The sequence below is a fragment of the Rhinoraja longicauda genome, chromosome 31 (genome assembly GCF_053455715.1).
Source record: "Rhinoraja longicauda isolate Sanriku21f chromosome 31, sRhiLon1.1, whole genome shotgun sequence".
NCBI lineage: Eukaryota > Metazoa > Chordata > Chondrichthyes > Rajiformes > Arhynchobatidae > Rhinoraja > Rhinoraja longicauda.
In genome coordinates, this window is record NC_135983.1 from 14,405,913 (window position 1) to 14,428,501 (window position 22,589).

At 40.0% G+C, this 22,589-nt stretch overlaps 2 protein-coding genes and 1 non-coding gene across 4 annotated transcripts in view; 2 read left to right on the forward strand and 1 right to left on the reverse strand.

Annotated features, from left to right (window-relative positions):
• cfap77 (cilia and flagella associated protein 77) overlaps positions 1-264 on the reverse strand; it is a 115,805-nt gene extending 115,541 nt beyond the window's left edge. The window contains exon 1 of the mRNA XM_078425838.1: positions 163-264. The gene's annotated coding sequence lies outside the window, so the exon portion shown is untranslated. The remainder of the gene's footprint in view (positions 1-162) is intronic.
• Positions 196-21,905, forward strand: LOC144608243 (uncharacterized). Of its 2 annotated transcripts, none has more exons than XM_078425836.1 (10): positions 196-397; positions 1,268-3,158; positions 4,929-5,114; positions 5,716-5,794; positions 8,547-8,677; positions 9,952-10,180; positions 14,689-14,775; positions 15,239-15,304; positions 16,254-16,339; positions 21,297-21,904. In XM_078425836.1, the coding sequence occupies exons 2-10, from the start codon at positions 1,295-1,297 to the stop codon at positions 21,515-21,517; spliced, it is 2,949 nt and encodes a 982-aa protein (XP_078281962.1). In that variant the 5' UTR covers positions 196-397; positions 1,268-1,294; the 3' UTR covers positions 21,518-21,904. The 2 variants fall into 2 exon arrangements, with proteins under 2 accessions (XP_078281962.1, XP_078281963.1); XM_078425837.1 differs by lacking the exon at positions 196-397 and adding an exon at positions 795-1,134 and having other exon boundaries at positions 1,263-3,158; positions 21,297-21,905.
• Positions 3,965-4,078, forward strand: LOC144608572 (small nucleolar RNA SNORA11). The gene has a single exon (XR_013549223.1). It is a non-coding gene; the product is annotated as a small nucleolar RNA SNORA11 (small nucleolar RNA).
• Positions 21,906-22,589: the final 684 nt, after the last annotated feature.

Consider the following 22,589-nt stretch of genomic DNA (forward strand, 5'->3'; position numbering starts at 1 on the left):
TATCAAAAGTTAAGTTAACCGTGTTTCACTGTAGTGAATGGAATTGTGATTTATCACTCTAATACTGTACTGGAAGTGTTTAAACGTTGATTTCCAGGGCAAACTATTCACCTAAAGTCAACAACACATTAATCTTTTACATGTTATTTTTAATCGGTTTACCTTAAATCGTTGTCTGAAAACAAACAAACATAAACATCTCGCATCGCTTTATTCGGAGCCGGCAGAAGTCCCCAAAGCATGAATACTTCTGTTGGGAATCCGTTGTCTCAGCAACCGTCTCCAACGCCGATCCCGTTGCCAAGGCTCGGCGACCTCTCACCCTTCCGTGCGCTTTCACCTCGTGGCGCCGCTTCCGTTTCCGTTGTCAGAAGCGACTTCGTCTCAATTACAACTGGTAATGTGTCTTTTCAGCGCTTAAATGTTTAGAATTAAAATGAAAGAATTCGAGATCAGCCAGAAAAAAAACAAAAAACAAATTGAGGCTTTCATTGTGCCTTTGCACCTCTTCGACGAAACCAGGGAGCAGAGCAACGATTCTGCCAGTGGGTGGATGCGTGGCGGGCCCGAGGCTTTGGAAAGTTCGGCGTGATAGTTCCGTGTGATCCCGGCCAGTGGGGGTTAAAGTGGGGCACGACGGGATCCTAACTCTAACCGGGGGCGGGTGCGGGGCCACGGGCACTAGCACTACGAGATCCTAACCTGGGGGTGGGGGGGGGATCCTGGCCCGTACTGTGGGGGTGAAGCCCGCCAAGATCCTGGCCAGGCGGAGACGGGAGGGGAAGGACTCCGGGCCCGGGCGTTATACTGACCCAATGTCAGCTTTTAGCCACAACCAAGGGCGATTCCAACTTTCCACTAGTTTGAGCAAACAAAGTCACTTTATCTTAGGAAACCGCCACATCCTTTAAAACAATTACAGTCCTACAATGAAACTGCCCACGTGGTGAGAATGAATGGCCATGAAGACATTTAATCACTTCCTCTACTTAGTTAGCTAATTTGAGTGTAAGAGGAAAGTGTATTTGGGTGGCGTGCAGCTGGAGGCATGATCTAGATACTACAGTGAAAAGTACACATCTAGCGAGATGTGGGAAGAGCAGGCACATATATACCATGGATAAGAGACTGCAGGTTATTCAGTATTTATAGTAATCTACTTAATATAAAAGATATATAGGTAATGTATGTTTGTTTCTTAATATGGAATGGTTGAAAATGTTACTTTTGCTTAAAATTGTGTTTTGTTTTTCATTTTTGAGAACAGGATGATACAATTGAGGAACACTGCAGAATGATCCATAAGGTACATAAAGTGAAAAAGCATAACTACAGCGACAGCACTACAAGAAAACTTTCTCCTCAATTTCTGGAAGATAACTTGGAGACTTCTATTGCAGAGGTTCACCAAAAGGTGCAAAGTCCCATGTTAAATGATCACAGGAAACAAAAAAAGAGAAAAAGTAACTTGTCATTAAGTGAATGTGAAAGTTCGGAGATTGTTACAGTGGACTTTGAAAAAGACATAAGTGATGTAAGAACAAAGAAGAAAAGGAAACGAGAAAAGGAAAGGAATGGTTCTAGATCAGAAGAACAATGCAATGGTTCAGAAGTGCAGAATCTCAGGTTAGCAGATCATGCTGAAATAAAAAAGAGAAAAAAAGAGAAAAGAAAAAAAAAAGAGAGAGACAAATGTACATTGTTAAGAGGGTGTGATGGTGCTTTTATGGTGGACTCTGACCTAGTCCATAAAAATGTACATGAGCATGATGATTCAAAGAAACATAAAAAGAAGAAACGTTTCTCTGAATCAGGGGCTGCACATGATAGTTTACTGCTGGAAAAAGTTTGCTTATTTGGTGAGCAAAGAAAGAAAAAACACCATTCCAGGTCAGCAGAAAGTAACTGTGTATCACAGATATGTGCAGTAGAGATTGAGGCAGAGAAGAAATGCCCAAAGTTGTCAGGCATTGAAAATAAACAAAAGAATAACAAAATAAGCCATTCATGTTTGGCAGAAAACAGAGCTATTTCAAAGCCTAAGGCTAAGACTGACAAAGAAAAGGATTGTAGCATTGCATTGAATGGTGATGATATTTTGGGGATTCCTGCAAATGGGACTACACAATCTGTGCACAATTCTAAATCTGTAGATGGCAAAGCTGGGAAGAAGAAGAAGAAGAAAAAGAAAATAAGGCATTGTTCAAGTTCAGCAGAGAGTGGTGATGTGTTTGAGTGTATTTCAGAAAAGATTGAACAACAGATACAGAATTCTGCAGGGAAGGCTGTCCGTCAAAAGAAAAAAACCCACCATTATCGTTCACCAGAAGGTGAGTCAGGGATCATTACAGAGAATCCATGTGAAGGGAGTGCAATTTTAGAATCTGCTGCTGCTGATATGGAAACTTCTTTCAAAAAACGCAAGAAAAGGAAAATGCAGTGTGACATCTCCCTCGATGATACTGACGTTTTACACAAGTCTGTGAAGAAATGCAAAAAAAGTAGAGTGTTGCCATCTGATACTCATGTGGAAACAAATTGCAATGTAAACGTAGAAAATCTTGGTAAACCATTAAAGAAACATAAAGTAAAATGTAATACAGGTGGGATTTTACAGAACACAGCCGCAGAACATTCCATGGCTACACAAGATACAAACTCTGCAGAGAGTAATGCAGAATGGAATGAGCAAGCTGTCCATAATTGCAGCCAAGAAACAGTCAAAATCTCCAAAAAGTTAAAGCGAAAGAAAGAAAGTTTATTGAAAGGCAAATCTAGCAAAAGAAATAAAATTAGCTCAGATGTGCCTGAGCACTACTCTGATTTGAGCAGTGATAACATATTTCAAGTGGTCAATACAACTGAGACTGTTACAAAACCAAGCAAAATTTTGAAAACTCAGAAGAAAAAGAACAACTCGGAGAAGCAACAACTTGTGATTGTATCTGATGATAATATTGACAATACATCTGCTGAGCAGCCCCAAGAAGAGAGTATATATTTTGACCAAGATAACGCCAAAGTTATGCAGATGTCTAAATCCAAGCTTGTGGAGGTACTTAAAGATTTTGTTCCAAATGCGGAAAAGTTGACAAGTGGAACAATGTACCACATGTATAAATATGATCTTCCACGTTTAAAAAAATTTAAAGAAGAAGGTAAAGCTGATCATTAGAACTTTATGTTATTCATTTAATATCAATACTGTAGAAGAGAAATTTCTTACATTTTTAATCGCAAAATTTTTCAGTTTACATATTCAAATTCTAGGGATTGTGGAAATTGAGATTTTAATTAACTATTCAATTATTTTCAAGGCAGCTGACAGTGATGAGCGGTATAACAAATAAATTGTTTAATAATTTGTATTTTAGTGTAAATTTGCAGAGCAAGTTCGTTATGTATGGGAATCCCATGGACCTACATGTATGAATGAGTACTGTTATGTACTTTTGTGCAATCTTAAGTTTTTAGAATCTGACAATATTGAGAAGAGGAATGGGAATCCAAGGAGATTGAGGCAAGTTATCATTAATCACAATATAATCACATCTAGACTGTTTTTGTTATAAAACAAGATGAGCATTTTGAACAATTAAAATGTAACTACTACATATCTTAACTGCCCTTAAAAGTCCAGGATCTAAAATCATGAATAGGCCATACAGCTCTGAGGAACTGCTCCATCATTCAATAGGATTAGGGCTGCTCCCCTTAAACCTCCAATTCTGTATGTCCAAAATTGGAGCATCCAATGTCATATAACAAATAATTCCAAAGATTTAATCTTTCACTCATAACCTTGCAAATGAACTTTGTTACAACAAACCACACAGTAAATGCTTTGTCTTGTTTGAATGTATAAGATTTATTTTTAGAAAATCACTGCAAAAGAATGCATGTTCAACATATTGTTTTGCAAATTTAAGAGTAGATTTTAATTATGTGCAAGAATTATTGCCATTTGGTGTGCACAGAGCAGCTACATTGAAGTTTTTAGGTGAGCCGTTTATAACACACCAAAGAGAAACTCGTTGTCTTTAAATATGCAGGTGGAAAAGATAAATTCCATACTGCTTCAAATGATAACGGACAGAATTTATCATTTAACTATAACATAATGTTCAACTTGGATGTTTAGTTTCATGTATATTTGTTGTTACCATATATGCTTGTTTGTGTAGGTTAAAAAGTATGTTTGTGTTGGAAAAAAATATTGAAAAGAACTCAATCTTGAGAACAAGAAGTACTGAAATCCTTTATGATTTTTGCAAGGTTTTCACCAGCCTTGGAAAGACCGTACATTGAAGATTTGCCAGTGGACATCATTTTAGAGAGACTCTCCTCTATGTTTATTGCTTTGCTGCTGTTATCTCCTGTATCAGCAAGTATATATTTTTAGAGTTCAGGACTGAATTATGTTTAAAGTTAGTTGTGTTGTAGCAACTAATTCTCACAACTCAAATCATAAATAAAATGTGTGACAAGTCAATCTGTTTTTATTGGTGGGAAGTGAAATATTGGCCAGGGGAAGTTGTTCCTCTTATAGTAATAGCACTGTCTATATAAGTTGACAGATCTCATCTGACAGTGTTGTTCCTTCACTGATGTGTACGTGTATGCCTAGGCAATGTGCTCAAACACACCAGTGTTTGAATTAAGGACATCCAATGCCGAACTGAATGGTTGCAACACTGTCATTTGATCCTTTATTTGCTCTAATTGTAAAACATTTTATTTTTCAATATACTAGCTTGCCATTTTTTTGATCAGGAATGTGTTACTGTTGCAGAGGGAAATTGATAGTTGTGTCTGTGCTTCTGAATCTACTCTATCCCTGTACTTGGTGTTAAGAATTGAATTGAAAAATAACAACTTTTAAAAGTTTTCAATGTCTAATCTGGTCATTTGTATATTTTTTTGTGCAGGAGTTCCAATCCGACAAGGCAGATTTAGAAAGGAAGAAAATGAGCAATTGCAGAAAAACTTAAATGAATTAATGGAACTAACTGGAATTGAAAATGAGTGGGAGTTTTTCAACGTTCCTGAGTCCTTTGATGAGATGATAAGAATAAAACGACTGAAACAGAATAATTTATTCTGTATAAAATTGGGTACAATGATAATTCTAGTTTCATGTTTAGCTCTTTATAGTTGAGTGCAGTAGGCTTAAAATGTTGCTTTTGATTTTGCATGGATATAACTGACAAATTACAACTACAGGTCCACGACCGATTTTCCAGAACTCTTGGTCAAGGCCTTGGTGGGGGGTGGGTGGGAATATTCCGACTTGCAAAGTCGGCCTCGGAAGTCGGCTATAGGAATGGATCTGCCAGCTCCGGGAGGGCAAATGTGACTCTCTGATCAGCTGCTGAAGTCCCGGTGAGGTTGAAATCGGCTCCCTAACTCTGCCTCGGCATCACATTTTCAGGGGGACTTCCAACGGTGGGGGGGGGTTTAAATGAGCTCTCGTAATTTTTGCTAGATTTAAGTGCCAGACCGACAGTTGCCAGAAAATCAGTGGTGGATCAATTCTACCAATTGCGCTATCGTTAATAGTTTTTGCATTGATAGATGGTTATTGCTGGTCATCCATCTGTTAGTTTCTTCTTTGTTAAACCATAGCAATTTTCAGGTTTTCAGTCATTGATGACTTTGCCTTTCCTTCTTCATCCATTGTTAATGATGCATCAATATTATATTTAAACTCCTTAGCTGAAGGCATTCCAAGACCATGGAAGTCTGTTTATCAGCGAGCTAAGAAGGTGTATGATCCTAATCGATATAAAGGCAAGTAAGTAATCTGGAATATTTTATGTATTTGAATGGATGTTTGATGCAAATGAAACGCCTTCTGCAATAATAAAAACTGAGGATTGTAAACTTTAATTCAGGCAGGTCAATTTTGAAAATGATAGATTTGCAGGGTTGGCAGTGAATTATGGATAATTTCAGCACCCTTGAAAAAAATTTTTTTTCAGGTTTCTCCTTTTCTCAGAGTGTTAGGCATTTTCATCCATTTTATGAGGAGCTAAATTCATTCTAGCTTTGCTTTCCATCAGAAATCTCTACCATTTGGTCAGAAATCGAGCGAATGGGGAAGAAATACTAATATAAATAAGATATAGAACAGCAAGGAACAGTTCCTTTGGCCCACGATGTCTGTGCCGAACATGATGCCAAGACCAATCCCATATCTGCCTCCATTTAATCCAGGATCTTATTCAAAAGCCTCTATTGTAGCTGCTTACACCACCACCCCAGTTCCAGGCACTCACTGCCCTTTTGTGCAGGAAAAAAAGATATTATCCCGCATATCTTCTCTAAACTTTGCTCCTTAAAGCTATGCCCTTTAGTATTTGATATTTTCATCCTGGTAAATCTCACTGTCTACCCTATCAATGTCACTCATAATCTAAAACTCTCCTTGTATGTATGTTCCCAAAATACAGCCAAAACAACACACGATAGCGCAACAATTTTAGGGGCACCTTACTCACCATTCGCCTGTGGTATGCAGTATCAAGTTTCGTTCAAATTGTTGCGCTATCGTGTATCGTTTTGGCTGTATTTCGGACAAATATATACCCAATAAAATAAACATTGCCATTTTGATCTAATACTTCCGTGTTCAATGTTGTCATTAAACGCATGCTTCGCTGAACGATGACTCCTGAGGTAAATCTTCAAATTTTCTTCAAGTTAAAGTTTGACCACTGAATAATATTAAAATTGTGTCTTTTTTTTCATCAACCGCTGTCACAACGGGAACCCGCGGTTGCTGTAGCAACCCGCCTCGTCCTGGGCGGCCGCCATTAGTGTAGCAGAGGGGGGGGGGGGGGGGGGTCCTGTCCCGTCCCGGTGCAGGGATGTTCAGTGGTAGACGGCAGCGGCTCTCCCACTGGCGTGGGGAAGGCTCTGAGTCGGCTGGGGAGAGGAGGGAGGACAGGGGAGCCGAGGACAGGCCTCGACCTCTACCAATGCCTGGCCTTTCTGCTGCTGCTGCTGCTGCTGCTGCTGCCTTTTGACTTGGCCCACCTCAGGCTCGCGGTTACCCGGTCACGTCCAGGCCCAGGCTCCGGCTGCTTTCCCCCAGCACCAGGCCTAGCTCTCCTGCCCCCAAAAGACAGGCGACCAAGCCCTGCTTAACGGGCCCCAATTGCGCAGGCGCGGACGTGTTTGTTCTGCACATGCGCGGATGCGGTGGCCATCTTACATAAGTACCAGATCAATGGAGTCCCAACTTCGCATGCATGGCTTTTTAAACTGCGCATGCGTGGCTTTTTAAACTTTAAAAAAATGTGCATAACTTAAAAAATACAGCACTGATTTTAATTAAACTTCTTCCATGGGACCACGGTGAGTAAGGTGGGCCTAAAACTTTCAAGTGAACTTTTAGGAAGGAGGCTCATGGATGCACAAACAAAAAGCAGGCGAATCAGATGACCTGAATTTATACAGGAAATTCTATTGGTTTTTATTTCCTTCCACCATTTCCCTAATTCTGCAGGTGATAATCAAAATAATCATCGTCATCAGAATTTATTAGGCAAATATGTTTTGCAACATACGAAGAATTTGGTTTGCCAGGCAGTCATACCAAAAAAGCAACAAGACACAAAACTACATAAAAATTTGACATAAACATCCACCACAGCGGCTCCTCCACATTCCCCACTGTGATGGAAGGCAATAAAGTCTTGTCTTCTTTCCTCCCGCAGTCGGGGTAGTCGAACCATCTGTAGCCAGTGATCGAGCTTCCACGTCAGGGCAGTCTAGGCTCCCGCATCGGGACGGTCGAAAATCCTGCTGCTTCGAGTCCCCGAAGTCGGTCCCTAATCAGGGACCGCGAGCTTCATGATATTAAAGTCTGCAGCTCCCGCAGGTTGGAGCACCAAAGGCCAACCCCTGGCAAAAAAACCCAGGCCCACTCCAAAATGTTAATATCCGCAGGCTCCTTTGTCTGGCTGTACTGAGATCAGTACTGAAGACTTGTGCTCCAAAATTTAATGGAGCCAACCAAAAATGTGGAAAATTGTCATTATTTTCAAAAACGAGGACAGTCCAGTCAGAGACAGGAAGACTGACTACATCCTATCTTTGTTCCGTCCCCTCCCCTGACATCAGTCTGAAGAAGGGCTCGACCCGAAACGTCACCCATTCCTTCTCTCCAGAGACCCGCTGAGTTACTCCAGCATTTTGTGTCTATCCCGTGCCAGGTCCTCCTTTGTTCTCCCAGCCCCCCGCACTCCCTCCAGGTCCACCTTTGTTCTCCCCCCCCCCTAATGAATACTCGAATGAGTAGTAGAAGGGAAAACATTTGTAGAGCTATGGTGAGAGGGCAGGGGATAGATCATGCAGACTGAATGGACCAAATGGCCGCCTCCTCTCTTGTAGGTACTCTGATAAATACGGCTAATTCTGTGCCTGATATTTTTAGAAGTTTCTCCACCCCGGAGTTGAATTTTTAAAAAAAGATTCGTCTACAGTTGCTGAGGCTAACCTTGCAGTTTTTAGTTTTATAAATAAATATTATTTCTTCTTAGATACACTGAAGAAGAATTGAAGAAACTGAATAAGTTGCATAAGGTCTATGGGAATCGCTGGATAAAAATTGCAAAACTCATGGATCGAACTGATACATCTGTTATATGTCGAGCAAGATTATTCAAGAAATGTAGGTTGATTTAAAAAAATACTCCCATCTAAATCCATAGTTATTCTTTAATTTTTAGCAAAGTTCACTTTTTATTATAAAATAAAGTTAAAATTGCATGTTATTGGAATGCAGTGAATGCTTTGTGGTTTCAGGTATTTGTATAATACTGGGCATTATTTTTGCAGAATAACTGTACAGTTATAATCCCTTATAATGGACCATAACGGTGAGGTGGTGTCCATTATTCCCGATTGTCCGCCATAACCGAGTAAGGGATTATCATTGTATAAATAGTAGAAACAAACAATTACAGTTGCTAGTTAACACACAGAAGGACACAAGGTTCTGGAGTAAGTCAGCTGGTTAGGCAGCATCTCTGGAGAACATGGATAGGTGACATTTCAGGTCCAGACCCTTCTTCAGACTCTCGGTCTGGAACTGGACCTGGAATCCAGGTTAGAGGCTAGGATCGCGCAGTCATTGGTCGTGACCCGCAGGCGGCGGGGGTACAGGTAAGGGTCAGGCGTGGTGACGGCAGGGGTGAAGGCGGAAACAACTGGAGAGGCAGCCCATCCTGGCAGTGAAGGTCGGACTATAACTGAAATCTGCTATAAGGAGGTCCATAAAAACAAGGTTTTTACTGTGCTTATAAGAATAACTAGTTAAAATAATTAAATGTATTGTTTTTTCCTTGTTTTTGAATCCAATGTCCCATTCTACAGCAAATAATTTTGGTTGAGAATTTGAAATAATTCCATTGGAGTGCACGATTGTCAGAACAGATTGGGTGATGTGTTACCATGAGATTGTCTTGCATATCTCATGAAAAGATTTATAGAAAAGTGGTCTTTTGTATTGTCCTATGAATTATTAACCAACATCAATAACTCCAGATTATTTCATTGTTGATTTGGAGCTCATTATGTTCAAATGGATTAACTTTATTTCATGCATTAAAACAATGGCTTGTGAAGAATTTTGGGACACATGTTTGTGAAAATGCTATTTTAACTTTTTGTTTCCAATAAATATACGTGTATGTGGAGTGCACAGCAATAAATCATTTAGCCCACAAGGAGTTTATATTCCAAAAGAGCCGTTTCACCCTTTCACTTTATTTTACTTAGCATATTGTTGCTTTAATCTACAAACAAGTCCACAAAAATCAGAGAGACTAGGTTTGGAAATTTTCAATTTCCGATTATGCGTAGTTAACCCAGCAAGGTGGGTTGGGTTAACCCAGCAAGGTGGAAATGAAGAAAAAAAATCAAATCTGTTTTTTTTTTTAACAGCCTTGAACCTAGGAGCATGGAGTAAAGAGGAGGTGAGGACATTCATGAAGATAATGGAGAATATTATGAAAGAAAGAATAAAAGAATCACATCATGATCGAACAATCACAGATTCAGATACAAAGGCACCTAATTCCATTTTTCGTGAAAGTTTATATAAAAATCTTCCTTGGCGTGCAATTGCAGACCAAATGAAACATCGGAACTGGTTGCAGTGTCGACAAAAATGGTGAGCTAATGGATGTTGTCATATTGGAAAAATGGTTACCCCTTGAATTTTGGAAGCAATCTGACTACTGATTATAAGAATGTTTTTCCACTAAATAAACTAATAAACAACACAAGGTTAACATTTTTCTTTTAGTATTTCTGAAAAACCTCTGCTTCGTATGTCTATTCTCTTAATATTTTCTTGCTATGGGCTGGTTGAAAAATTCCAACCAGAAGATGCATTGTAATGTCAGCTATTTTCTTCTCTATAACACTCAAATTAGTTGTGCTTTCATGTCAAGTCTTTTGCTGGATCTGAGGCAGTTTTTGAACCACAGAGCTCTACTTTATAAGTTTCTGGTAAGCTATGTGGTGTTAATTTGCTGCTTGGGTGCAGAGTTTACTCAGCCTTTAATTTTTTTCAAGCATTTTGTCAGGAGAATAAATGGAAGGAAGTTGATTCCATTTAAAAGTGGCCCAAGGACCTAGCAATGGAGATTGAAATTACAAATACAAAAAGGAGGGATATAAAGAAGATTCTAATATGAAGAAGATATGGGAAACTAGAGAGGAAATTGCAGGAGCCCTGGATGAAATTTACGAGTTGTCATTAAATACAGGAGAGGTGTCGGAAGACTGGAGGGTGGCAAATGTTGTGGTTCTATTCAAGAAGGGCTGCACAGAAACTGCTGGGAACTATAGACCAGTAAGCTTAACATCTGTAGTTGGAAAGTTACTAAAGAGTATTTTGAGAGATGGGATATACATGCATTTAGATGGACCTGGGCTGATTAGGGATAGTCATCATGGTTTTGTATGTGGATGGTCATGTCTTATGAATCTGAGTTTTTTGAAGATGTGACCAAAAAGGTTGACGGGGCAGAGCTGTAGATGTTGCATATATGAACTTCAGCAAAGCATTTGACAAAGTTCTACATGATAGGCTGGTCTGGAAGATGAGATTGCATAGGATCCAAGGAGAGATAGCTGAACGGATAGAAAATTGGCTTCATGGAAGGAAGCTAAGGGTGATGGTGGAAGGTTGCTTTTCGGACTGGAGGCCTGTGACAAATGGCGTGCCTCGGTTCGGTGCTGGGCCTGTTGCTGTTTGCCGTCTATATCGATGATTTGGATGAGAACACTTCGAAGGTATCACAAAATGCTGGAGTAACGCAGCAGATCAGGCAGCATCTAGGAGAGAGGGAATAGGTGACGTTTCGGGTCGAGACCCTTCTTCAGACTAAAGAAGGGTCTCGACCCAAAACGTCACCCATTCCCTCTCCTAGATGCTGCCTGGCCTGCTGAGTTACTCCAGCATTTTGTGATACCTACGATTTGTACCAGCATCTGCAGTTATTTTCATACCCTGGACGAGAACACTTGATTACTGATGACACAAAAGTGGATGATTTTGCAGATTGTGAGGATGGTTATGGGAAAATTGCAGCGGGATCTTGATCAGTTGGCCAGGTGGGCTGAGGAATGGTTGATGGAATTTAATACAGAAAAATGTAAGGTGTTGCATTTTGGGAAATCTAACATGGGCGGGACCTACATAGTGAATGATAGCGCTCTGGGGAGTGTTATAGAGTAGTGAGATCTAGGTGTGCAGGTTCCTTGAAAGTGGAGTCGCAGGTCAATAGTGCGATAGGTCGAAAGTCAAAAAAGGCTTTTGGCACATTGACCTTCATTAGTCAGAGTATTGAGTATAGAAGTTGGGAGGTCATGTTGCAGTTATATAAGACGGTGAGGCTGCATTTACAGTATTGTGTTCTGTTCTGTGCGCCATGTTATAGGAAATATGTTGTCAAACTGGAAAGGGTGCAGAGAAGAATTACGAGGGTGTTGCCAGGACTCGAGGGTCTTGGCTATAGAGAGAGATTGAGTAAGCTGGGACTCTATTCCTTGGAGTGCAGGAGGATGAGGGGTGATCTTGTAGAGATGTATAAAATCATGAGGAATAGATCAGGTAGATGCACAAAGTCTCTTGCCCAGAGTAGGGGAATCGAGACCAGAGGACATAGGTTTAAGTTGAAGGAAAAAGGATTTAATAGAAATCTGAGGGGTAACTTTTTCATACAAAGAGTGGTGGGTTTATGGAACGAGCTGTCAGACAAGGTAGTTGAAGCAGGGACTACAGAAAGGTTTAAGGAGACTGGTACATGGATAGAGCAGATTTGGAGGGATATGGGCCAAATGCAGGCAGGTGGGACTAGTGTAGCTGGGACATGTTGGCCGGTGTGGGCGAGTTGGGCCAAAGGGTCTGTTTCCATGTTGTATAACTCTTAACTTGTGTACACAGAGCAATTATGATCTGGAATTTGTTGCACGCAAGGAGAGTGGAAATAGTCAATTGGATCCTCCAATGCAGGCAATTTAGGGGGAAATAATTTGCAAGTTCATGGAGAAACTAAACAGAATGATAGGGATCTGATTGCTCGATAGAACAAATGGTCTGTGCTGTTCCTCTTCTGGGATTCTTTGAAACAGTAATTGGTGCCTAGTATATTTATTTCTGCTGAACTTACTGGAAAATGTTAGCTGATTCCAGTTTAATTGGTGGCATTTTTCCATGTAAATGCCATTAAATTTAGAGTATAAGAAAATAACTGCAGATGCTGGTACAAATCAAAGGTATTTATTCACAAAATGCGGGAGTAACTCAGCAGGTCAGGCAGCATCTCAGGAGAGAAGGAATGGGCGACGTTTACTTGTCAATACAGAAACATGCAAACTTGTCAATACAGAAACATGCAAACTGGAGGAATAGCACTTCATATTCTGCTTGGGTAGCTTACAACCCAATGGTATGAACAATAAATTCTCCAATTTTAGATAACACCACTCTCTCTTTCCCTCCTCTTTCCTGTGACACCTCCACTGGTGTGCACCCATTTCTCCCATTACCGTGCCCATTTTCCCCATTCTCTTCCCCACCCTGAACCCTGCTACTCTGATCCCTCTCTCTGGCTTTACATTTCATTCGTCTTGTCTCCTTATCTGAGACCCTTTTGTCTCTTTTTTTGTCTCTAGCCTTTCTCCATCCATCTACCAATCCAAACCCACTCACCTGCATCCACCTATCACTTGTCAGGCTTTGTCCCACCCCCACCTCTTTTACAGATTTCTACCCTCTGCTACAATTTGTCCAAAGGGTCCTGACCCGTAAAGTCACCCATCCATTCCCCCACAGTTACTGCCTGATCTGCTGAGTTACTCTAACAATTTGTTTTACTCAGAAATTCTAAGTGTTGCCCCCTTACCTACTTGTGCTGCACATGGAGCTCAACAACTGTGTAATTTTCTTGCTCTGCCAGGGAGTCTGTATGCTGAACCTACATGTCATTCATTGAAGCAGTGCTCTGATTCCTAGGCAATATTAGGTCACTTACATTTACAAATTGTTTAAATGGTTTTTTTTTAAATTTTTCATTAGTTTACATTGTTCCGAATATTTGTGAATGAATTTTCAATATTTTTACAGCTGTCCAAGGGATGGAGATAATGGAAGACTATCTAAGTTTACTTCAGTTGTTTCATGGGTGGGATATATCATCCTCTCCCTCCCTCTTCTCCCTTTCTATGCCAAGACCCTGTTGCCACCTTCTGTGGATGGTTCATTATCAATGAGCAAGCTCACAATGACAGATCAGCAAATGGAAGCGCATTACTAGTTATGAAGGACAGATATAACAGAAAACGTAAATTAGTGTGGATAGAAGTTTGGACCAGAATGAATGAATGAATAAGTTTATTGGCCAAGTATGTGCATATACAAGGAATGTGCCTTGGTGCACTGCTCACAAATGACAACACAAACATAAGGTTAACAATTAAGAATAAAGCATGACCACATCAAAACAATAAGGATACAACATTACGATCTAAACATGTGGGTGAATATAAACTAGAGCAAAAAAGAGACTACAGACTTTGGTTATTGAGTAGAAAAAAAGCTGTTTTTATGTCTGGCTGTCCAGAGACCCTTCCAGAGGGAAGTGCTTCAAAGATTTTGTGGCCAGGGTGAGAGGGGTCAGAGATGATCTTGCCCACTCGCTTCCTGGCCCTTGCAGTGTACAGTTCGTCAATGGGGGGAAGGTTGCAGCCAACGACCTTCTCAGATGATCGAACGATCCGTTGCAGCTTCCGGATGTTGTGCTTGGTGGCTGAGCCAAACCAGACCATGATGGAGAAGGTGAGGACGGACTCAATGATAGCAGTATAGAATTGGAATGTGTTGATGATTTAGGAAAAAGCAAGATTGTAGTGGCTAAACATGGCATGGGGTGGTGTGTCTGGTGATGCATTTGAGGCTAGTGATGCCTGATTTGAATGTTTTCAGAAATGTGCAAACCTGTCCAATATTCCAGCAGTAGGGGAAGTAGCAAATTCAAAAAGAATTCCCAATGAGCTGCAATGACTTTGCCCTCGCATGAATGTCTGCTGATTCATCCAGTCACTTAATTTAAATAGGGTCTTTAAAAGTAACCAAAATTTGTAGTTTTAATTACTTCTATTCTCTGATAGGATGAATATCTTGACTACCAAAATGTCTGGTGGGTCAATAGAGATGAAAAAGAACAATTACCAGTACAATATCAATCTCATCGAAAGGTAAAAAGTACACTTAAGATTTTTTTGAGGTACAAAAATCTTACATTCTTCATAATAAAGCATTAATATAGTATAACAGGATGATGAGTTATATCCAGCAAGATAAATAGATAAATTAAAGGTAAGAATTGTAATTTGAGGATGCTTTTGTATATAAGATTCTAATGGTAAAAATATTACTATTCATTAGATTTTAGTCTACTGCTGAGTTTTATTTTAGCCATAACTTTGTGCTATTAGACTTTTTAGATATTTTAGCACGAGTCTGATGGTCATAAATGAGAGCACAGCTTGCATTGGGACTAGATATTTTCTAATTTATTGAAATATAATTTATTTATATAAATCTGACTATCTGGTTCTGGTGCAATCTGCTCTCATTTCATAGATTTTTCTTTAGTGATTTTGGCAAAACTATTACCTATTGAAATGATGTACAAACCATTTGCATTCTATTTTGCAGATTGTACCAGTCGGGTGTTGATGACATTGGTGAGGTGGATTGGGAGGAACTGTGCAGTGCTGTTGGGTAAACAACATCTCCTTCTCTTTCATTGCAAAAAGGCAATTGCATAAAAATAATAATATCAATTTGAATTTGATGCCCAAAAAATGACGAGGGCACCTAATTGGCTAACTTCTTATCCCAAGACAATGCTTCTTGGCTTTAAATTCCCCGGCGTTTAACTTAATTTGTTCATTAGATACTAATTAAGGATTTACAAGCCTTTGAAAATACAAAGTTATTTTCCGTTTGAATGCCTTCTAATTCTTGCATTTTCATGTCCGAATTTTACAAATTATAAGAAAAGAATTAATTCCAGTCTGCTGAATGTGTTTGCATTAATTTCAGTAAAATTATTTAAATTTATTATAGACAATAGACAATAGGTGCAGGAGTAGGCCATTCAGCCCTTCGAGCCAGCACCGCCATTCAATGCGATCATGGCTGATCACTATCAATCAGTACCCCGTTCCTGCCTTCTCCCCATACCCCCTCACTCCGCTATCCTTAAGAGCTCTATCCAGCTCTCTCTTGAAAGCATCCAACGAACTGGCCTCCACTGCCTTCTGAGGCAGAGAATTCCACACCTTCACCACCCTCTGACTGAAAAAGTTCTTCCTCATCTCCGTTCTAAATGGCCTACCCCTTATTCTCAAACTGTGGCCCCTTGTTCTGGACTCCCCCAACATTGGGAACATGTTATCTGCCTCTAATGTGTCCAATCCCCTAATTATCTTATATGTTTCAATAAGATCCCCCCTCATCCTTCTAAATTCCAGTGTATACAAGCCCAATCGCTCCAGCCTTTCAACATACGACAGTCCCGCCATTCCGGGAATTAATCTAGTGAACCTACGCTGCACGCCCTCCATAGCAAGAATATCCTTCCTCAAATTTGGAGACCAAAACTGCACACAGTACACAGTACACAGTAAGAGCTAATATTCAGAACTTGTATCTTTTAATTTTCTAGAGATGTTCCGCCTTCAGCCATTCAAAGAAGGTTCTACTATTTAAAATACCGCCACGTTCCTAACTGGACCAGGAAATCCTTTGGAGGTTAGTGTCTTATCCAGTTGCTGTTATTATTGTATTTTATGTATTATTTAATAATCTGTCCAGCATTCTTAATGGTTAGTTCATTGAGCCATTGGGCCTCAGTTGAAACTGGGGTTTGCTTGTCAGTTCATATCATGCATTTGGGTGTTCTAATCATAGTTGTAGAATTGGAAAATAACATCTGATGCATTTGTTATTGCTCGTGTCCTTCATTCATTCCCAGATGATATAATAATAATAATAATACATTTTATTTATATAGCGCTTTTCATATACTCAAAGACGCTTTACAGAGATTTTGAGAACATAGGAGAAATGAATAAATAGATAAATAAGTAAATAAATAAATGAACAGAGAAAGGAGACAGAAGGTGAGGTGATCTTCAGTGGTTGAAGGCAGTACTGAACAGGTGAGACTTCAGCAATGTTTTGAATGTGGTGAGTGTGGGGGAGTCTCTAACGGTTTGGGGTAGTGAGTTCCATAGGGTGGGAGCAGCGATGGAGAAAGCCCTGTCCCCCCAGGATCTGAGTTTAGTCCGGATGTGGGGGGATAGGAGATTGGCAGCGGCAGAGCGGAGGGTGCAGGTGGGAGTGTGCCTGTGGAGGAGGTCGGTCAGGTAGGATGGGGCCAGGTTATGGAGGGCTTTGTAGGTTATGAGGAGGATTTTGTACTGGATTCTCTGGGGGATGGGGAGCCAGTGGAGTTTATAAAGGACGGGGGTGATATGGTCACGGATCGAGGTGTGTGTGAGTAGACGGGCAGCGGAGTTTTGAATGTATTGAAGTTTATTGATGATTTTTGAGGGTGCGCCATAGAGGAGGCTGTTGCAGTAGTCCAGACGGGAGGTGATGAAGGCGTGGATGAGGGTTTCTGCAGCTGTGGAGGAGAGGGATGGACGGAGACGGGCAATGTTTTTGAGGTGGAAGAAGGCTGTCTTTGTGATGTGTTTGATGTGTTTGTCGAAGGAGAGGGTTTGATCAAGGATGATTCCAAGATTCCGGATGTGAGGTGAGGTGGATACTGGGAGACCATCAATGTTGAGGATGAAGTTTTGGGTGGATTTGGTGAGCATTTTTGGACCAATGATAATGATTTCAGATTTGTTGCAATTGAGTTTGAGGAAGTTTGATTGAAGCCAAGATTTTATTTCAGTAATGCAGTTTGTCAGTGTAGAGTGTGTGGTGGAGGAGATTGATTTGGTGGAGATGAGGAGCTGGATATCATCAGCGAAGCAGTGGAAGTTGAGACCATGACGGCGGATTAATTGACCAAGGGGGAACAGGTAGAGGATGAAGAGGAGGGGGCCAAGGACTGAGCCTTGGGGGACACCTTGGGGGAGGGGAGCGGTGGGGGATTTACAGTTGTTAATGGAGATGAACTGGTGTCTGTCAGAGAGGTAAGATTTGAACCAGGATAGGGCTGTGCCGGTGATGTTAAGGGAGGTTTCAAGTCGGGTGAGGAGAATGGAGTGATTTATGGTGTCAAAGGCGGCGCTGAGGTCAAGTAGGATGAGGATGTTGAGGTTGCCAGCGTCGGAGGAGAGGAGAATGTCGTTTGTGATTTTGAGGAGCGCAGTTTCAGTACAGTGGTTTGAGCGGAATCCGGATTGGAAAGTTTCATACAGGTTATGTTGCAATTAGCAATATACGCTGATACACTAATCCTCAAATTTTAAGAATGTTTTGCAGTTTTAAAAGTATGTTTTGTTCCATTGCCTTGTAATTCCCAGAAAAATGGTCCCATGAATGTCACCACATTGGATTGCAAAAGTAGAGCTGTCACATGTCATTTCCCCCAAACTATTGTGAAACATTATTGTTATACTAGTTGCTGTTTTTTAGTCTGAAACTAAAATTATTTAGCATTATTTGGAAGTGGTGATTGTCACAGAACCAAAAGAAACTTTCATACTTCCATATCAGGAAGGTGTAATAGAAATTGATAAAATATGCTTAGTATCTGTGGTCAGTGCATTGGACTTGCTATACTTAACATTTTCAGAATTGCATCTTTCATTTTATGCTTTTCTTTAATATTAATGTTTGTAACCATGTGTTGACATTTCACTTGATAAGTAAACTGAGCAGCCTAATTAGGGATTTGTAATCTCCTCTTTAATGTGGAGCTTTGCACTTTATGGGGTCTGGTCCATTTATGAAAGCAACATAACAAACATATAAGGCCTTTGGCATCATTTGGGGGAATAATGGAGGATAAAGCAGTCATCTTGATTTATGGCTTGATCCTTGTATTTCTTTGCATTGATCACAGTAATCCAAATAACACCAGTGCTGTGTGCTGTGCCATATGTGTAGGAGTGGAGCTGAGCAGGAGCAAAAATACTCGCCTCTAAATCAAATATTAAATAAAAATCATCGCTAGTTTACCAAGCTTGTCTGACTAAGAATTTGAATTCCTTTTTAGGAGAATTAATTTGATTTTGCAGTAAAAATATCTATGGGGCTACAGTGTTCATCATTGTGAATTCAATTGTGATGAAATAAATTGAGCGTCAGTTTGTGGCCGGTGCACTTGAATGCAAAATTCATCAAAATGCTACCCTGTGTCTTTCTTTTAATTTAGAATCAGATTCTTCCTGAATCTCATTATTCTTTTGCCCCCTCTTTTAAGCTCTGATATTGAATTGAATATATTAGCCTGCAATTTTTAATTCAGAGAGTGAATATCAGAGCAAATAAAATTTATTCTAATTAGTTGAATGGGCCTTGTAGCTTTTTCTGCTGTCTTGACCCAGATAAAGTGTACAGAGCATCATGTTGAAATGTCATCCCAATTACTATAAGGTGGTTTCTAAAATTGGACACTTATAAGCTTAATGAATAGCTAATGCCATTTTTTTGTTGCTGATTTCAAAATTGGATTATGAAGTATATATATTTTCTCGTGGCGAAAAAATTACTCATTCTGTAGTAGATTCAGGTTGAACATTGATTTTCCAGCAACTTATGGCCCACTACCCTTATAATCCAGACACAATTACGAGAGCTCAGTGGAAATTCCCTGGGTGGCCAAAGATGGCACTGGGAGTGACGAGCACTCTTTCTGGTCGTGTCCCTCCATCGTGAAAGAATTAACTATGCTCTATGAATCAACCTTCTCTCCTAACTATTTCACAAAGACAATATTTTAACCCCTATTATCAGACATCGGATATAGCGGACGGACATGCCTGCCCATCCCCGGCTCGCACCGTTTCCCTGCCCGTTTAGAGCCCCAGTTTCTGATACCACTCCTGATTTACAAGGTGTGCCAGCGAGCTCTTCTTCACCCACCGAAAGGACAAATTGCTAGAGTAATTTAGCAGGTCAGGTTCTCTGGAGAACACGGATAGGTGACATCAGCTTCCTCAGAAGGATTCAGTTGGCTGAGTTACTCCAGCACTTTGGCATTTCACTTTAGTGCCAATGCCGCTGGTCTGCACAGGTTCACAAGGCTGTTGTTGCGGCTCATGTTCCATCAACAGAATGCTCATTGGTCACCGTGGGGCTTCCTCCCCTCCCACATGCGGTCGCTTCCAAGGTGGCGACGCCGGGGAAGAAAGAAGAGGTGGCCATAGTGTGGGGAGGAGGGAGTGGTGACCTGAAAGTCGGAAGCCTGGGCTCCCTCCTCCCCACACCTCCCCTGCCATATCCTCCTTCTCTCCCGGATTTCCGGACATAGTCCACCTTGGAAATGCCAGTAGGTGAGAGGGGAGGGAACCCCACGGTGACTGAGGAGCATTGGCGCCTAACTTTAAAGTGAAACAATACAAAATGCTGGAGTAACTCAGGTGACTGTATCAGTCTGAGGAAGGGTCGCAATGTCACCTATCCATGTTCTCAACAGATCCTGGCTCGTTGAATTACTCCAGTACTTTGTGTTCTTTTGGTGGGTGAAGAAGGGCTTGCTGGTGCACCTTGCAAGTTGGGAGTGGGGTCGGAAGCCGGGGCTCTAAACAGCTGTGGAGATAGTGTAGCCGAGATAAGTCAGCAGGTCATTCCATTCACATTCAGTTTACATTTTATATTTGTTTTAAGTTTCTGGCACTCAATGGTGCTTTAGAGACATTGGAGGGGTATCATTAGCAGACCAGGGGTGTATTGTCGTTTCATTATCACATGACCTCTTGATCCAGAAACACACATATTCTAGAAAGGCTGTGGAACCGAGTGTGCCGGAAAATCAGTATTCAACCTGTACTATAAATCCATTGCTTTGCAAATGCATCAGATTTTTCATGAACAGCAATGCTTGCCATGTTCCAGCTTCATTGACAAGCTCCTTGAGCTGTGCATTGGTTTGTGAACTCTAGGTTTCTGCATTTAATTACGTTCAAAATGAACATGTAGTTCACTGGAAAGAGAATCTGAATTTAAATTTCTTCCCCTTCGATGCAAAACATTCATCGTAGCCATAGCAATAAAAGGCAGGATATATTATAACCACTTGGCATCTCGCATGTTGATACGTTTCTGACCACTGCATCAACATCGACAAAAAGATGAATGGAATTGCATACTAGTTGGAACAGTTCCTAACTATTTGGTTTTAGAGTATTTATGTGTCTCTAAATCACCTTTGAGTTTTCAGTTGGTTTAGTGTATAAGCTAGATGATTACTTTATTTGAATTGAATTCTGAATAAGATAGATTTTTAGGGCAATAATACAATGTTTCATTGTGCTGGGAGAATTTTAGTAAAATGCTGAACCACCATCTGCTGATTTGCAAATTAAATTGTCTAAGTAATTAGTACATCGCTTTGTTGGGCAGCATGCCCTGAAACTATATGATAATAATACTATTTGATTTCTGCTAAGTGCTGAGAATGCTTAAACTTTTAAACCCATAGCTGGAATTTTTTTAACAAATATTAAACCATTGATCCTTTCTAGTTAAATCTTGAAAATTGCTCTGCTCTACAGTGAAAGATAAACTGTAACTTTTTTTAATATAGCTATTGTAGAATTCCTGCATGTCCACATTGTTCCGAAAATGGAAGCCGTGCTTGGCAGAAAACAACGAAAGGAAGATATTTATCAACCACAACATCACATGTTCCAATTAAGTAAAATATTTAGTGATATTGAGGATGAAGACGATTACATTGAGTCAATACATCCATTGGAGGAACATATTGAGACATCAGTGCAAACTCCAGTTGAAGAAACTAATTAAAAATATTCTGCTATCACAAATTTCTCCAGTGGTTGGAACTGATGCTTTTTAAATGAAGGACCAAGGATTAATAGGAGTGATGCTGTCCGATCAGCTGTTTTATTCAATTTTCTTTACCTGGGTGCTTACAAACTTCCACACTCTTGTTGTTTTTGTTTAGAATTCTCTGGTTATATTATTCTAATGTTTATCAAAGATAATTTCTATCAAATTATTTTTGAAATGCTTATTTCAGAATTTGTGGAACTGTAAATTCTCACTGTGTTTTGGTTATGAAGATGAATAATTCAACTTGGAGTGGGAGGCATCACATGTAATGAATTAACATGCAAAGATTTCTGACAGATCTATGTAAATGTTTTACATTTTTAAATTGTCATATATTATACATTTTTATTCAATCATGAAGTCTATTTTGAATTCTTTGCAGACAAGTCTTGGAAATGTCAATGAATGTTTAACTTCTGGATCTAATGCTTCATAAGTCAGTAAATATTTATTTTTATTATTATGTTCACTTGGAAAAAGTGAACATAATGTGCATTTGAAGAAAGTGAACATAATGTTCATTTGATATGAAATATTTCCTATCACAATGCCAAAATTGTCCTATGTAACAGCATTCATAAAATAATACGTCAGAAATGATCAAAAGGATTCAGGAAAGTAAAATCACAATGTTGCGTAGGAGTACTCAGTAGTTTTGCAGTCAGTAAAGATCCACAACCACCAAGCAAGGTAAATGCTCAGTTAATATTTTGGTGAGATTTGAAGCCTGGATACAAAGGGAACTTCACAAAAAAAACACTTAAGTGCTCAAAAGGTCCCGGAGTCTTTGTAGACATACAACTGTTTTCACGCTGTTAAGCCTTCATTAAAACTACAATTTCTTGCCCTTTTATGAGCAATACCATGGTAGCGATCAAAGAAGCAATAGGATTTAATCTATATACTAAAACTCTTGTTTGTTCACTTGTTCCTGAACTACAGCCAAAACGATACATGATAGCGGGACAATTTTAGACCCGCCTTACTCGCCATCGTCCTATGGAAGACGTTTTATTGAAATCGG